Source organism: Ochotona curzoniae, unplaced genomic scaffold (genome assembly GCF_017591425.1).
Source record: "Ochotona curzoniae isolate NIBS_2020 unplaced genomic scaffold, NIBS_Ocur_1.0 contig_2692, whole genome shotgun sequence".
NCBI lineage: Eukaryota > Metazoa > Chordata > Mammalia > Lagomorpha > Ochotonidae > Ochotona > Ochotona curzoniae.
In genome coordinates, this window is record NW_024465556.1 from 17,526,948 (window position 1) to 17,544,443 (window position 17,496).

General features: G+C 40.2%; 1 protein-coding gene across 6 annotated transcripts in view; it reads right to left on the bottom strand.

Annotated features, from left to right (window-relative positions):
- PPP3CB (protein phosphatase 3 catalytic subunit beta) overlaps nucleotides 1-15,952 on the bottom strand; it is a 47,874-nt gene extending 31,922 nt beyond the window's left edge. For 3 of the 6 annotated variants that reach the window (XM_040975947.1, XM_040975949.1, XM_040975946.1), the window contains exons 1-3: nucleotides 15,732-15,952; nucleotides 3,541-3,741; nucleotides 2,727-2,851 (exon numbers count right to left, since the gene is read on the bottom strand). In XM_040975947.1, coding sequence (XP_040831881.1) covers nucleotides 2,727-2,851; nucleotides 3,541-3,741; nucleotides 15,732-15,816 — 411 coding nt within the window. In that variant the 5' untranslated portion in view covers nucleotides 15,817-15,952. Of the gene's footprint in view, nucleotides 1-2,726; nucleotides 2,852-3,540; nucleotides 3,742-15,334; nucleotides 15,396-15,731 lie in introns of those variants that run through there. The other 3 variants (XM_040975950.1, XM_040975945.1, XM_040975951.1) reach the window with 2 other exon arrangements.
- Between the last annotated feature and the right edge of the window lie 1,544 nt (nucleotides 15,953-17,496).

Here is a 17,496-nt window from a genome sequence, read left to right on the forward strand (position 1 = left end):
AGCCCATGAAATCATCAATTTTGTTATCTTATTCACTGATTCTCCATTTCTAGAAAAGTACCTAGCAAACAGAAGAGTGATAACACTTGTTGAGTTAATGAGTCACATATTTTAATCAGTTTAAATCTATAGGATGTCTACTAAAAACAGGATCATCAGATTGGTCACCTCCTAAAGATATTAGCAAACAAAACAATAATTATGTAAAAAGTAATTACAGCTAACATTTATCAAGTACTCATTGTGTGTCAAGCTAATCTTCCTTATTTATCCTTCAAACTATACTATAAAGTATGTAATATTATTTGTTTTACAAATGAGGACACTAAGAGCTTTAGTAATTTGCACACAACCACAAAACAAAAGTAATGGAGATAGGCTTCTGATCCTCTGACGTTAAACATTATGCCATGCTGCTTGATGGAAAGAATGGCCAAGGTTTATGTTTCTGCTGCCAGTTAGGAATGCTGCCTAACATAAGATAGGTGCTCAATACCTAAACTAATTCAAATAAAATGTAATTTTCTAAATAAGAAGGATAATACCATGAACAATAAAGCAGAAGCTTTTCTCTAAACCAATTTAACATAAGATTTGTTAGATCACTTGCTTTAAAAAAGGGAAGATTTTCATACAGAAAAACATGGTTTATGTAATTACAAAGAAATATTTGGGATCTGGCATGCTGGTTTAATCGAATAATCCCCTGCCTGCAAGTGCCAGCATCCCATATGGGTGCCAGTTCTTGTTTCAGCTGCTCTACTTCCCATCCGGTTCACTGCTTGGGACCTAGGAAAGCAGTAGAAAATGGCCCAAAACCTTGGAACCCTGCACCCATGTGGGAAACTCAGAAGCAGCTCCTGGCTCTTGGCTTCAGATTGGCTCAGCTATGGTGATTATGACCATTTGGGGAGTTAACCAGCAGATGGAAGATATTTTGTCTTTCTCTCTGTAAAATCTGCCTTTCCAAGGAAAAGAAATCTTAAAAAAATTCATTTTTAGTAAGTCAAGCTATACTGAAATCTGTAACAATTTACAACTTCATTTTGTTCCTGGGGGGGGGGAAATAGTAAAACCATAGAAATGCTTAATAAACTCAGCTGTTCTTACTGATCATTCTGACTCTGCTATTTTCCTTTGATAGCAATAAAAGGTATTAATAAATTTATACAAGTTTAAATACACCAACATGCTTAATTATCAATAAAGCTTTCTGAAACTATTTACTTCATTAATTTTGTCAAATGCTTCGAAACTTTCTGGTAGGAAGAACTATTTCTGATTTTTCCCAAAGCCAAAACATAATAAACACAGGGAAGCTTGAAGGGACTGTTAATTATCTGATAAATGGGAGGAAGAGGAATTTGGAAAAATTCCCAAAGGAAGTAGGACAGATTTCAGAACTCTTTTCTACACTGAGAATCCTAGCACCGAAAATAAAGTTTAATAAAAATACTGGAGAAATAGAAACAAAAGAGTACCCAACACACACACACACACACACACACACACACACACACACACACACACACACACACACACACAAAAGCAAACACTAGGCAAGCCAATCTTCAATAAGCACAGGGGGTTTTAACAGATTTGGAGTTAGACTGCCTGGTTGTGCTGCTCACTGAAGATTAAGCAAGTCACTTAATCTCTCCAAACCTTGGGTTCCTCATCTGTAAAATGGATAAAATAACAGTACTTACCTTATATAACACTGTTGTAAGGACTGATTAACTTGTTAAGTGTTTGGAACATGCTTTAAACACTAAATATGCAATGCAAATAACTATCAGTAAAACTACAACCTTGAAGAACTACAACCCTGAAGTTCTACCTCTAGGAATCTGTCCTACAGAAATAACTAGGTAAGCATACAAAGATGTGTGAAGTAACATGGCTCTCTGAAGCAGCATTTATAATGGCAAAAACACCAGGAAGCTTTTAAGACTCTAACAAGGAAATGACTAATTAAACATTGTTTATGCAGTGGAAGACAATGCAACTATTAAAAAATAATACCGTAGGTTGTTATTTAATGACTTGGGAAAACAGTTACAGGATAAAGAGATATGAAAAAAGAAAGCTACAGAACAATTTTACATCATGGTACCATTTTAATTTTAAAAAAGAACACAAAAATATATGCCAGCACAGATTATTTTTTATTTTATCTATAAAATTATAAAACAAAAGGGAAAAACATTTTAAATAATGATCAACAGGGCATTTTATTAATTCTTACATTTTTTAAAACAAATGAATAGTTTGAGATATTCAAAGATTCTGTATGACGTCCCTGAATCTTAGTTACATAAAAGGGCTAAAAGCACATGGCTTAAGCAACAAAAGAATCATAATGTTTTAATTAATGAAAAAGAATTCAATTAATTTTTTCACTTGATTCAATCCCTTTGGAGGAAGAGTGATAAATAGCAGTAGCTATCTTCTTAAGACTTCTTAATAACAAGGCAATAAAGATTCTTCAGTCTGTTCATCATTCCCATTGGGAAAAATAATAACAATTATAATTACATAAGCAGAGTAAGACAAAGAAAGTTAACTGATTGGGTTGAAAGATGGAAGAGAAATAAAGAGTAACTTTTTCTACAAAGTTTAAAGTATTAAAAAGAACATAACACAAGTACTTTTAGGAATTTACTTTACTAGAAAGTAACAGAAATCAAAACAGCAAATCAAACAACAATATATATGATTATTACCTCTATACTAAAGTAACCTCTGTCCACATAATCACCAAGAAAAAGGTATCGTGTATTAGCAGGTGATCCTCCTACTTCAAAAAGTTTCATCAGATCAAAAAATTGGCCATGGATATCACCACACACTGCAACAAAAAGATGATCAGATATGAAAAAAACCTCTGAAATAACAAATTTTACTTAAATTCTAATTTCCTCTACATATGAAACAATGTAAATGCTATCAGGAAATGTCTGAGAAGGAAGTGGTCTATGAAGAGTCATGACAGGGCTGATGTGTAACCAAGTGTTCACATGTTTAAGATCTAGAACAAGATGTAACAGAAACAAGGAAATCTGTGGTCAGTGACAAAATCTTCACCTAAATTTATAAAAATTATCTTTAGGAAGTCAAAGATGTGTCTAAATCATAGGATGACAAAACTACAATGGTGGCAATAAAATCTCCATTCTAACTCAACAGTTACTGTCTGCTTTAAGTGACTGCCTCTGGGATCTGACATCACACCAAGGTATTTGCCCCAATGATGGAAAGCTAAATGTTGAAACAATTTTAAGTATATGGCCAATATAGCTGATGAAACCTTCACAAAAACTTGCAAGAGACTAACTTACACATGCAAATTATTTAGGATGGTCAATCAATGAAAAGAGGCAAAGACTATTTTAACTATGAAAAATCATTTAGAAATTCAAGTAAGGTCTATGTAATACTAATTTATTATGTAATATAATCAAAAGAGAAACAGCTTTTTATCTGGAGAAATTGACAATGACATAGTAAAAATAGTACTGCAAACATAAATTATTGTACCTGTAATTGGAGCTTCTACTTCTATCATGGTTTTCTCCCTCCGAAGGATGGCAGCACCCTCATTGATAATTCTAAGTGCAATTTCTTCATCTACCCGACCTTCTTTCACTAAGTGGTTCTTCAAAACATCAACCCTCGGTATTCCATCCATATCAAATACTTCTTCAGATGTCAAACGATGTGTTGGGGGGAAAGGAACAGCTGCAATTTTTTTTAATTAATAAAAACTAAGTCACTAATGGCATTAACATAAAAACTAATCATTCGAACGAAATACACAAGCATAAATCAGAAAGCAAAATATTTTGATGACAAAATTACCATGATGGCAGTGAAACCTCCATCCTAACTCAACAGTTTTCAGTTGCCCTTTAAATGACCATCTTTGGTATCTGCCCCTAATGATGGAAAGCCAAGCACTGAATCAATGTTGAGTATATGGCAAATACAGCTGATGGAACCCTCACAACTTTTGTTCACCTCAGAATCTACTGTTAACTTACTGGGTAGAGCTTTGTTATCTAACTTTTTTTTTTTTAAAAAGACTGATTTTATTTATTTGGAAGGCAGAGTTATGGGATGGAAAAGGGGGGAGAGAGAGAGAAAGGAAGGAAGGAAGGAAGGAAGGAAGGAAGGAAGGAAGGAAGGAAGAAAGGAAGAAAGGAAGAAAGGAAGAAAGAAAGAAAGAAAGAAAGAAAGAAAGAAAGAAAGAAAGAAAGAAAGAAAGAAAGAAAGAAAGAAAGAAAGAAAGAAAGAAAGAAAGAAAGAAAGAAAGAAGAAAGAGAGGAAGTGAGGGAGGGAGGGAGGAGAGACCTATCTTCCAGGCAGCCTGGAACTCCACCTGGGTCTCCCATGTTGGTCACAGTGGTCCAAGTACTCATCCTCATCCTCACTGCTTGCTCAGGAGAATAAGCAGTCAAAACTCAAATTGAGGCTCATGAGATGCTGGCATTGCACCTACTGTACTACAATGCTGGTCCCAGAAGTTTAAATTTTTAAAAAGTGTTTAAGAAACAGTAAGGAAGTTAAACTACCCTTTTAAAAGGCATATATAATTAATGTTTTTTTCTGAGAATTATTAGTGCAATTAATTTTCTAAAAGATTTTTCTTTTTTTCTTCTTTTTTTTTTAAAGATTTATTTTTATTATTTTTTTTATTGGAAAGGCAGATATACAGAGAGGAGGGACAGAGAGGAAGATCCTCCATCCGATGATTCACTCCCCAAGTGAGCGCAACGGCTGACGCTATGCCGATCCAAAGCCAGGAGCCTCCTCCGGGTCTCCCACATGGGTGCAGGGTCCCAAAACCTTGGGCCATCCTCGACTGCTTTCCCGGGCCACAGGCAGGGAGCTGGAAGGGAAGCGGGGCCGCTGGGATTAGAACCGACGCCCATATGGGATCCCGGGTGTGCAAGGTGAGGACCCCAACCACCTGCGCCACCGCGCCAGGCCCAAAAGATTTTTCTTTTTAAAATATTATTTTTATTTGAAAGGCAGAGTTACAGAAAGAGAGGAGAGACTAGACAGTCTCCTAGCCCTTTGTTCATTCCGCAAATCACCACAACAACTAGAGCCAGGAGATACTCCCTGGTTTCCTAGATTAGTGCAGGGCCCCAAGAACTTGGGTCATCTTCTATTGGTTTTCCAGGCACATTAGCAGAGAGATGAATCAGAGTGGAGAAGTCGGGGTTCCACTGGCACCATATGGGATGTTGGTGCCAAAGGTGAAACTTAGCCTATTATACCACAGTGCTGGACCCCAGGAGTGAATTCTTGCAAAATTAAAAGTTCTTTTAGGATAATTGATGCTTTTCTCTTTTAAGTCAAAACATTTCTATGCAGAACTCTCAAAATGTATCACATAACCTTCACTTCACCTTACAAGTTTAGAAGAGATACAATTTAATATCACATAAACCTAAAAAGAGAGATATTCCATGTAAAATAATCTACTATGTTCCTAATGAGAACTTAAAAAATATTTCCAGGGCCCGGCGTGGTGGCACAGTGGTTAAGGTCCTCGCCTTGCACTCCCGGGATCCCATATGGGCGCCGGTTCTAATCCCAGCAGCCCCGCTTCCCTTCCAGCTCCCTGCCTGTGGCCCGGGAAAGCAGTCGAGGATGGCCCAAAGCTTTGGGACCCTGCACCTGCGTGGGAGACCCGGAAGAGGCTCCTGGCTTTGGATCGGCATAGCGTCGGCTGTTGCGCTCACTTGGGGAGTGAATCATCGGATGGAAGATCTTCCTCTCTGTCTCTCCTCTCTATATATCCGCCTTTCCAATGAAAAAATAATAAAAATAAATCTTAAAAAAAATTTCCAGACAAACTCATAAATAAATTTTCAGGGATGGAAGAAACAGCTGAATGTTTACACCTCAAATTTAAACTGAATTTAGAGGCATGTATAGACAAAATAAGGTTGAGCTTAAAATAAGCTTTACATTTTAAAACAATGCTTTTTCTTCTTACCTTCACATTTTATATAATTTAGTCTTTATGCATACCGTCAGTATCACTACATTCCTAATCTTTCATTGGAATCACTTTTTAAGACATGTAACAGAATTTTCCAAAGTAAATCATCTTCACCTTCATCTAAGCTGTTAACATACAACACTTTTGGAATATGCAATCACTATAAATTCATTCCTACAAATTTATCCAGAAGTTCCCATTTGTGTAACTATTCAAGTACCTTGCCTTTTCATTCCTATAATATATACACAATTTCTCCAGGTATTACCAACTGTACTGTTTTTCAATGGTATCGGCCTAATGGAATAAAAACAGAAAGATCTATTTTCAGTAGTGTATCTAAGAACACTTTTAGGTCAGATATTTAGGAAAGGGTACTATTTATGTTACATTGTATGATTCCTTTTTCAAGGAATCTAACAAATGGCTTCTTTATGTATTCAAAAATCAGCCTGGACTAAAGTAGTTTTGGTCCTTTAATAAACAGTATTTTGTTTTTAAAATAAATGTTAACCGTTTCTAAAAGACTTTGAAATTACCTATTCATCTGCTTTTCCTTTTTTTTTTTTGATACTTAGTAAAACAAAGCTTCAATCACTTATCTTTTCACTGGAGACATATTTATTCATCATATTTTACTATAGCAGACATTAAATATATTTTGTTCTCCCAAATGCAGTGTGAAAGTCTAATAAAATTAAAGCCCCAGTCCAAGCATATTTTTCTGCAAACAATGATTAAACAAATTGTGCTGCTGCTAAGCCAAATATTTCCCCATCAGCAAAATAACTGCTTAAAAAAAACCAAAACATTTACATGAACTTATTAATACATAAACTAAGAGCTAGTTTTGGGTGAATATAGCAATGAGAATAAGGGGCCTGTGCTGTGGCTTAGTGTGTAAAACTACCCACTGTACAACTGTAGCCCATATAAGCACCACTTTCAATCCAGCTCTGCTAAAGTGCATGGGAAGGCAGTGCAAGATGGCTCAAGTGCTTGCGCTCTTGTACTCATAATGGGAGACCCAGAAGAGGATCCTGGATTTCGACTGGCCCAGCTTCCAGTCACTGTGGCCATTCAGGGAGTGAACCACAGGATCAAAGATCTCTGTCTCGGTCTTTCTCTGTAGGTCTGCTTTTCAAATGAATACACAAATTTTTAAAATGAGGTTAAAAATCGCTTAAATACAAATTTCTGAGATCAAAATAGAATATTTTGGATACTTTCCCATCAGGCCAAGGAAATCTTTTTTTCCGTTTGTTTGGTTTTTAAAATTTATTTATTTATTTTTATTATTATATTTTTGACAATCTTTACATAGTTAATTGGGGTAAAAAGCTTCAAGGGCTACAGGAAAGTGGGTAAGACTATTATTTCCATATTGTTTCCTTCATGCTTAAAGGGGGGATATTAAGGGAGAAGGCCCACCCAGTTTCCCACCCACCCCAGGTCCCTGATGTAGGGCATGCTCTGAGGTTCTTGCTCAAGTGGTTTTGATGGTTCACCAGTTATGAATCCCTGAGGCCAAGGAAATCTTAACATTCCACTTAGGAAAAGAAATTTTGTTTAAGATGCTGCAGTCTAGATCATGAATACTCCCTATTCCACAGTCCACACCAACATGGAATGCAAGGGTTCCAAGGACATCTGGGCTTCCTTTGCTTAATCCTAAAAGTCAGTGTGTAACCTAGAATTCTGTACTTGGCCTTACTCATTCACAACAATCTCATTTACAACCTCATTCATGAACACTACAGCTCCACCTAGCACTTATATTTTAAGATATTCCAAATAGATGTTGTAAGTCTAGATTCCACCCCTAAACTTCAGATCTGTAGTAAGTTTTCAAACATCTCCACTTAGATGTTCTATTCATAGTGCAGAATTAGTATGTACAAAACAGAAGACTGTCCTAAGCTAAGAGTCACCTAATTAATTTGGGAATCACCCCAGAAATCTTTTTCCTTACCCTATACAGATACTAGGTCTTAAAAAATTCACTTATCTGTTTTGTCCCTTTGGTCCCCAGAGAGACTTAATCTCTGGGGATTATATATCCCCTTCTCTGGATTATTACAATTACAATCTTTTCTAGTTTTATCATGTTCCACATTAGAAAGTATTCTAAAATTCAAATTCTTTCATTATATAAAATCCAAACCCTTTTCCTTAACGTAGCACAAAATTCCTCAAGAGCTAATATCTGTATTTCTACTCTTCTGCCACTATTTTTACTTTATAGATCTACTCTAGACACTATTTTTTAAACTATGTCATTTTCCTTTTAATTTCTCTAAGCCCCTCTTCTGCTTTTAGGTGCATTATTTCCATCTGCTACCTATCTTTTCCTTGTCTTCAGACTTCATTTCAGTACTATAATTTTTACAAACTTTTCTGATCATCCCAAGCTAATTGTGCCCTTTCTTTGAGACGCCATGGCAAACCACAGAATGTATACTTACATTACAGCGCTTACAATTTCCCTATAAATATGCCTCCCTTCCCAGCTTAAGGGTGCCTGTTTAATTTATATACCCAGTAATTAGAACACAGATATGCACACAGAATTCATGAAATAGTGCTTGTTTTTTAAAATGTTTGCATATCTGATAACAAATTTATGCAACACTGACAATATATTTACAGAGATTTACAAACAACTTTCACATACACAATTCCACATGACTCTCAGGGACACTTGTGTTTGAGCAGGCACATTTATTTTAACTCCACTTCACAAACGAAATAAAAGGTCCAGAGACAGAAAGTGGCTTCCCCAGGTGTTTTGACTAGTAAAGAGAGCAATATTTGAAAGTGAAGTCTTCAGAATGTTCTTCTGGAACCATGTGTCCCTATATCAACACAATGACACTTCTGAAAAAAATGAAGAAACATCCATCCAAAGGCTCCTCCCCATGAAGACCTTCCAGTGACAGAAGTACTGACTGGCTACATGTTTTAAGGCAAGACTGATAAATTCAACAGCACCGCCTTCAAATTTCAAGCGATCTAATTTTCTTTGAACACAATACTTTTTCTCAACATGGTTCCCCTTCCTGGCCTATTGTTATGGTATTACCACCCTCTGGTGTTCAGACTTAAAAATTTTGTCACTGTTCTCTCATTGGACTCTTACGTCCTGATTCTTCAAATTTTTTCAGCTTTTTAAAACCTCCATTGTTGCAATGCCAGTTCAAATTCGCATCAGATTGTTTCATAGCAAAATCTAAACGATCCCTACTTTTCCTACTCCTTGACTGAAAAAGGAAAGCTAGATTATATACTATCAAAAAAAAAATCAGGAAGTTTCCTAATGACTAAAAAACAAAGAAAAACAAAACCCTGCATTTTTTCTCCAAAGCCTTTTCAATTCAGCCATTCTTAGTCTTTCGGTGTCATCCCAAATTGCCTCCAATCACGACTGCCCAACAGATAGATCCCTTAAAGAAAAGCAATCAGTTCTGTTGACTAAAAAAGCATAGCTAACTTGTTTCATTCCCAAGCAACACTTACTGAATATATATTTATCATACATATTCATATGCATTACTGATTACATAATATAGAAATGTATATACTTATTCAATATGTTCAATATATTATCCTCAGTATTATTTAGAATCTGTGTAATATCTGGTTTCTCTCTTTCCCTTAATGATGCCTTGGTCTTTCTTCCCTTACTTTTGCTCCATTAATCATCTAACTAGATGCTCTAACTTGTCCCCCTCTACACAATACCACAAACTGCTATCAAAACCCAAACTACAGGGTCATCATTCTGCTTAAAATCCTTCGATAATAATTATGGTTAGTACTACTGGTTAAACATTTATCGGGCAGCAGGGTACATACATGTACTGTACCCATTAATCCTCCAAAAACCCAAAAGAGGGCCTTTTAAATTCTAGTTTACAGATGAGAAAATCTGTCCACAAAATGTTATTAAGTGATAGAATCAAGCTTGAAACCCAGGCATTCTGACTCTATAGTTCGTCTCTTCACTCATCCAGGAGCTCCAGTGCTTACCAGCTCAAGTTTCAGCTCCTCAACTTGGTATACAAAAGGATCCCTTCCAACTTCATCTTCTGCCACTCCTTGCCTAACACTTGACATGCTTTTTCAAACTCCATGCCCATATGTGCCTGTTTTCTCTACTCCAACCCTGCCTTCCACTCTGAGAATTCTCACCCTTCAAGGATTACTCAAAACCTTACCAAATCATTGATGCTTTCTCTAAAAGGTAAGAATAGTTGCATCTCTTGCTCCAATAACACTTCATACCTAATTCACCTCGTGTTTTTACATATCTTCCCCTCCTCTCCCACTTGGTTGCCAGCACTCCAGAGAATCTTCATTCTTAACATCTTTTCAATATTATATTTCTATGTCTGGTACAAAGCAGATACTCAATAAATACTGCACAAATAAAGCTCGGCACTGACGTAACAGGTTAAGCAGCTTCCTGCAATGGCAGCAGTCATACAGGTACAACTTTGCATCCTTGCTGTTCCACTGCCAATTCAGCTTTCTGCTAATGAGCTTGGGAAATGCGGTTGATGATGAACCAAGTAGCTGGGCCTCTGGTATCAACAGGGAAGATCTGGATGTATTTTCAGGCTCTCAGCTTCAACTTGGCCCAGCCACGACCATTGCAGCCATTTGAGGGGAGTGAATTAGTAGATCAATCTCTCAAACCACCACCTCCTACTTCTGTAATTGTTTCAAACAAATAAATAAATCTTTTGAAAATAAAGTTGCAGGGGCCAGATTTGTGGCATAACAAATTAAGCAATGCCAGCATCCCTCACTGGCAGTAAACCAATGGATGGAAAATTTATATGTACCTCCCTCTGTAACTGTACCCTTCAAATAAACAACACAAATAAAAAGTTTCAAAAATAAATGGTCCCATTCTCTGCCTTGCTCAGTAAGACTCAGCCTTATGTAAGGCCCGTTTCCTCCCATACAAACCCTTCCCAGATCACTCCTTCCCTCAAGTCATTATTTCTGCTGAATTCAAACTGTGGCTACCTGGCAATCATTCCACACATCCACGCTTTCTGAATACATTATTAACTTTTCATGAATCCTTATTTCCTCAGGACCAACAGAACCTTTTACATTTCCACTCTCTTTCTACAGTTCCTAAACATACAGCAGATTTTTTTTTAAATGTTTGCTATTTGATTACTTCAATGTTCAAAAATAAATCCTATATACAAAAATTCCAAATTAGCTTTAGTTTATTTCACATCTGTATACAAACATTCTTATAAAGATGTCATTTCTTTGAAATGCAGAGTAATAGAGAGTGAGGGAGGAGTGGGAGAGACAGAAAGAGGTCTTCCACCTGCTGATTTACTCCTCAAATAGCCGCCTGGCCAGGCAGAAGCCAGGGATGGGTTTCTTCTTGGTTTCCCACGTGGGTACTGGGGCCCAAGCACCTGGGTTGTCTTCCACTGCTTTCCCAGGTGCACTAGCAGGTAGCTGGGTCAGAAGAAGAGAAGCAGGACTTGACCCAAGATCCATACGGGATGCGGGTGCCACAGACAGTGGTTTTAACTGTTGATGCCACAACATCAGTCACTAAACACTTTTGTAATAGAATTGAAGTCATATTGTTAGCACTAAAACACAATTGGTAAATCAAAGGTCTTTAAACCAAACTTTCCCTTCACTTTTGCCAGTTCATTCAGCAGCTCTGGAACCTGAAGCTTTGGCTTCACTGCTGAGCAACTGTATGTCCTGCGTGTCATCTTCATTTTAAAATAACTTATTACCATAGTGTGTTCCCCCCACCCCTGCAAGTGATATGCTGATCCTTCACTTTCTCCAGGACACATGGCACTGAAGACATAATATGGTTAACAGATTAATGGGGAAGGGTGGAAAAGTCATTTTCAAAATATTTTTATTTTATACAGATAAGTATCTTCTCACATAGAAAAGTATACAAAACAGGCTTTGTGAACAAAAAATTTATCAAACTGCTTTAAATTACAATGAAACAGAACTAGCACCGTCACCCTAAGGTAAGGCCTATACATATCACCTGAAAATCTATAACACAAGTAAGCAGTCCTACTAGAGCTAAGGTACTGGAAAACACTTTCAGTCAAATGACCTCAGATTTATAAGCAATGTGGCTGACAACATATCGTACAAAAACCTAAGGCTGCCCATCAGAAATATATCAGGTTAAAACAATACATAAAAGAATGAATCTTAAAAAAAAAATCACACTCAAATTTTGGTTCAACCTGAAAGTTGGTAATATAATACAGGAAGCAGGAAAAAATGTTCAATGTATAAGAAAATGATTCACTGTAGATGCTAAAAACGAATATATACATAAAATAGACAATGCTAAGTGGTAAGTTCATTTTTGTTTCAAGACCAAGAGAGGGGGAAATCCAAGCACCTATAAAACTGTATCACATAATACAATGTTATTAACAATAAGAAAAAAAAGACCAAGAGAGTTGGTGCGGATTCTGAGATGCAGAGTGGTACACCAACATCTCATACTAGCTACCCTATTGCAATCCAACTTCTTCTCAATGAATCTCAGGAGGCAGCCACTGGTGCCCAAGGCTTGACCCCAGACCAATACATGGAAGACCTGGACGGAGTTCCAGACTTCCTATTTCTGCTTGGCCAGGCCACAGCTTATTTGGGGCATTTGGGAAAGGCACTCAGACAGATCACACCTCTCTTTCTTTCCCTTTAACTTTGTCACTCTACCTTTTAAGTAGATGAAAGTAATTAATTTTTTTTTTAAAAAGCCTAACAAACTTGATAAATCTCCAGCAACAAAACAGTGTTACAAATTTGAGACTTGGTCTAGACAACAAAAAGTGTATTCTTAAAGTATCTAGGAAAATAAGGAACACCTGGACAATTAAGATCAAGTAAATTTTGGAGGGAAGAAGGAAAGCAACAAGCAAACATGGGATCTCATACTTTAATTAACCATGCCAATTTTTCTGATGTGACAGAAAAGCACACATGCATACATAATGAGATGTATTTTCTAGATTATCTCCATTTTCATTCCTGACTTCGTTAAAGAACAGAAAATACTTAACGAAACACAGTTAAAAGTATATATACCATCTCATCTGAATCATTTGGCTACATCAATCTTTAAAAAGGAAGAACATGCCCTGAACCAGTAGCTGAAGTAGATCCAGAAATGAATTTAAACACAGGGTAGCACTGTAGAGCAGAAAGTTAAGATGCCATCTGTGCCACTATTATCCCACACTCCTGTACTGGTCTGCTCTGTTTCCAATCCCACCTTCCTGCTAATGCATCTGGGAGTCAATGGAAGATGGCTCAAGTATGAGCCCCTGCTACCCACCTGAGAGATGCAGAAGGAATTCTAGGCTCAAGGCCCTGGCCTTGCCCAGCCCCGCCACTGCAGCGATTTGAGAAATGGAGCAGTACATGGGATATCTGTCTTCCCCTTTCAGTTACTCAGCTATTCAAATAAATCTTTCAAAAAATAATTTACCAAGAAACCTAATCACCCATAAGTGATAGGAGCTTACCACTAATAGTTTTAGTGACCAATTTATCTCACTTATGCAGTATTCAAAGCTCCCAGTTTCCAAACAGTAAATTTCAGGGATCTGATTTTAAATATAGATAAAATCTCTACAGTTTTGAAAATGCATGTGCCCATGAAATGCAAGCCTTCTGACTAGAAGTACTGAGTATGAAATCTAGACACAACAAAGAAATGCTCCAGGGAGTGAAGTACTCCTTGCACACAATGTTAACAAGAGTCTCCATGCTCCTAACCTGAAATGGTACAGATGCAAAACCAGCACCACAACCAACCACATCCTGCACTTAACACTGGACTTTAACCAGTTGAACCAGAGGGGTCAATTTTCTTCAATCAGGACTAGAGGGGTCAATCTTCTTCAGACAATTGGTTCTCTATCACCCAATGTAACATTATGATGCAATTACTCAACTTCTTGGCAAAAAGCCTAAAGGCGAAATTTAAAAGTCACTCTGAATCCACAGGAAAGGTGAGTACCCATCAACTGAACAGGGAGATGCTGGACTCCATGAAGAGTGAAAAGGAGTTATCACACTACCCACTATTTCTAAACATGCGGCCCAGATCAAGCATTCAAAGCCACTAACAACTTCCCTAAGGAAACCAAAGCTGCCTCCACCAAGCGCATAACCAAGCGCTTTACATAACTCTACTTTTCCATACCATAAGCTCCTTCCTATTTAAGTCAATGACTTCCATTCCATCCCAACAAACTGCTAATATGACTGTGTTTCAGACTCACAACTCGGGCCCTAAATGAATCTATCTGCCTTATGCTTGGAATCTTATTTTTACTTCATTAAAGCAGAACAGAAAAAATTACCATACATATGACAAGACACAAGAAGATGCACCAGCACCAGGCTGATGAAACTTCCTGTTCAGGAATGTGATTGGTTATTCCGTCTAACAGGGAAAAGCACCCAGGGAAATGAACACACAGCACAGAGACAGGACAGAGTCAGGAAATGAAGAGGCAGCCAACATTCCCTGTTCCCACCCCTAGAAAACTCCAGGATTTCTTGAGAGAGTGAAGGGCTCAACTGCCACTTTTTTCTCTCTCTCTTTGGAAGCGATTTCTCATTCTAGCACCTGGCCTAACTGGCTCAACTACCAACTTCTAAAACAATCAAGAGAAGCCTGGGCACGAATCAATGTTGGGAAGAATCCAAGGAAGCTCAGATTGAAATGTTTCAAAAATAATTTTTAAAAACACAAAGTTTTCTTGTTTGAAAACGTTTTCATGGGAATAATGGGTCAAGATTAAAAAAAAAGAAGTAGTAGTCCTGCTCAAACGCTGCCAATATATGTGAGAAAACATCACTTTAAAAATGATCTTGTGTCAAGTCAATGTATTACAGATACTGAAACCCCTTCTGCAATGATGTCAATTCCTTCAGGCAGATTTACAGGCAAGACAATCACTTGGCAGGTGCGGGGAGTTGACGGGCTCCCCCAGAGAGCTGCGCCCCATGCCACCCAGCTGCAGCTGCCCCACTCTAACCTGCTAACCTCTCCCTGGCTCCCGAGAGCGTCTGACTCTCCCAGCAGGTGCCTGTGCAGAGGGAGGAATGCCTTCCAGCCAGCGTGGACAGCTCTTACTACCTTTCCCTCTCCACGATGGTTGTCACCTATTTCTTCTTTGTATACTGCTTTTCATTCCCACCCTGCACTTGCAGAAGCCATAGGCCCCCAGAGGCTGCCTCAACCCTGTATCCTCGTCCTACACCCTACGCACCCACCTCCTGCCCCCAATTTCTTGCGGGATGGGCACCCTGCGGCGGGCGCCTGTTCGGGGCGCGGGCTGTCACGGGGGGCCGATCGCCCCGAGCTGGCCCGGGAGTGCAGCTGTCGTGCAGCAGGAAGCTCGGAGCGCCGCGCCGAGCGCCGCGCCGACAGGCCGAGCCGGGGCGAGGGGGCTCCCGGGCGGCGGCCGCCTCACCCCCGGCCCGGGAGCTCGCCCAGCCCAGCAGGGGCCCGCCCAGGGGCCACTCCCCGAGGGAGGCAGCCAGTCACTCGCCCGCCCTTCCGGGCCCGCTCCCGAGGGGACGGTCTCCCGGCCGCCCGCCCTCACACTCCTCACACACACACACACACGGCTCGGCAGGCCAGGCCCCCAGGGCTTCGTCCACCTCTCACCTTTGACGACGCGGTCAGCCCCGGGAGGGGGCGGCGGGGGCGGGGGTGGGGGCGGTGCGGCCCGAGCCGGCTCCGGGGCGGCCATGCTGGGCCCGGGGCTCGGCTAGGCGCTAGGCCGGGCGGGGTTTGGGGGCGGGGGCGGCGGCTACCAGAGCCGAGCGGCGGCCCCGCCGGGGAACATGGCGGACCCTCTTTCCCTACAGAGGGGCTGAGACCGGCATGCACCGCGCGGGCGGGGGCGGGAGCGGGGCAGGCTCTAGGGACGTGGGCAAAATTACTGAGGCTGGGAGAGACACAGAACGAGGCCAAGGGATCAGGTTGAAATTCTTTGCGTCCAGAGACAAAAAAAAAAAAAAAGAGCGTGAGGGGCCAGGGACGGTTGCCTGAAGTTGGTTGCCCTGATAAATGAAAGCAAGGGAACATGCCACCGGCTGCCATGAGCCTCCTCGTAGATTGGGGAGAGGTGATTAAACTTCAGAATCGTGCTGCTAACAGAACACTCAGTGCTATCCCAGCGTATCTGCCGGATCTGAGTACTAAAGGGTTGACGGGACAAGACAATGGGAGACATGATAGGTTCTAGAGAGCCCAGAAGGGACCCATTCAAAATGGAGTTTAGAAAAGAACTCTGGCCCTTGTGCTTGGAGTCTGGAATTGTCAAGACTCTGAGGGCGATGCAGCCAGAGCAGGCTAGGCTTTAAGAGTTAATATCAAAACAGATAAAGGGGAAGCGTGAGGATGACACCACCAGATGTCCAGATAAGCAGAATTCACCTCAAGAAAGACACAGCCTCCTGCTAGATTTTTTTCAGACGATGCAGGAGAAAAGTAGAGGAGTAATTGGGACATTGGAAATGGATTCCTAATTTCGGTGCACACACAATCTGCCTGGGGGAACCTATGGAAGCTTTCAAGACCTGGGTGGCTGATGACATTCAGGGACAAGAACTGACAGCTGAAGGAGAAACTATTGGAAGAATGCGAGTATGACATAATAGGAGGCAGCATATCCCTTAAACTAGCAAATCCCTGAAAGCAGGAGCATTGGGGTCAGAGACCAGGGGCCAGCATAGCCGCCAGCATCTATGTATACATGTAGTTTAGGAAGTTTGTGGAGGGGTGCGCATTTGGCACAGCAGAGAAGTTGCTGCTGGGGACCCCAGGTGCCTACTTCAGGTCCCAGCTATTCTGTTTTCACTCCAGCTGCCCATGTGCTCCCTAGGAGGTGATAGAGAGACCCAGTGGAGTTCCAGGGTCCAAGATCTGGCCTGGTGCAGCCCTGGCTGTTAAAGGAATTTGGAAGGAGTGGATGGGAGATCTGTTTGCCCTTGTGTTTCTCTGCCTTTCAAATAAAGTGTGTGGAGGGGGTGGTGGTGGTGGAATGCTTACGGAAAATGGAATTAAGATTATTTGGGTGCAACATTTTTTTCCAATATCGGGCCAGCATTTTAACACATCAAATTAAGCCAGCATCTGAGACACCAGCATCAAATCTGAGCACTGGGGGTCTGGCACCACAGTGTAGCAAAGTGGCTGACCGCAGCAACCAACACCACGTATGGATGCCGCTTTAAATCCTAGCCGCTTCATTTCTGATCTAGCTCCTTGCTAATGTGCTTGGAAAAGCAGCAAATGACTGCTCAACTACTCCCATACACCCACATGGGAGACCCAGAAGAAGCTCCTGGCTCTTGGATTCAGATCTGCACAGCTCTAACCGTTGAAGCCACTTGGGGTGTGAACTAGTAGCTGGAACATCTCTTTT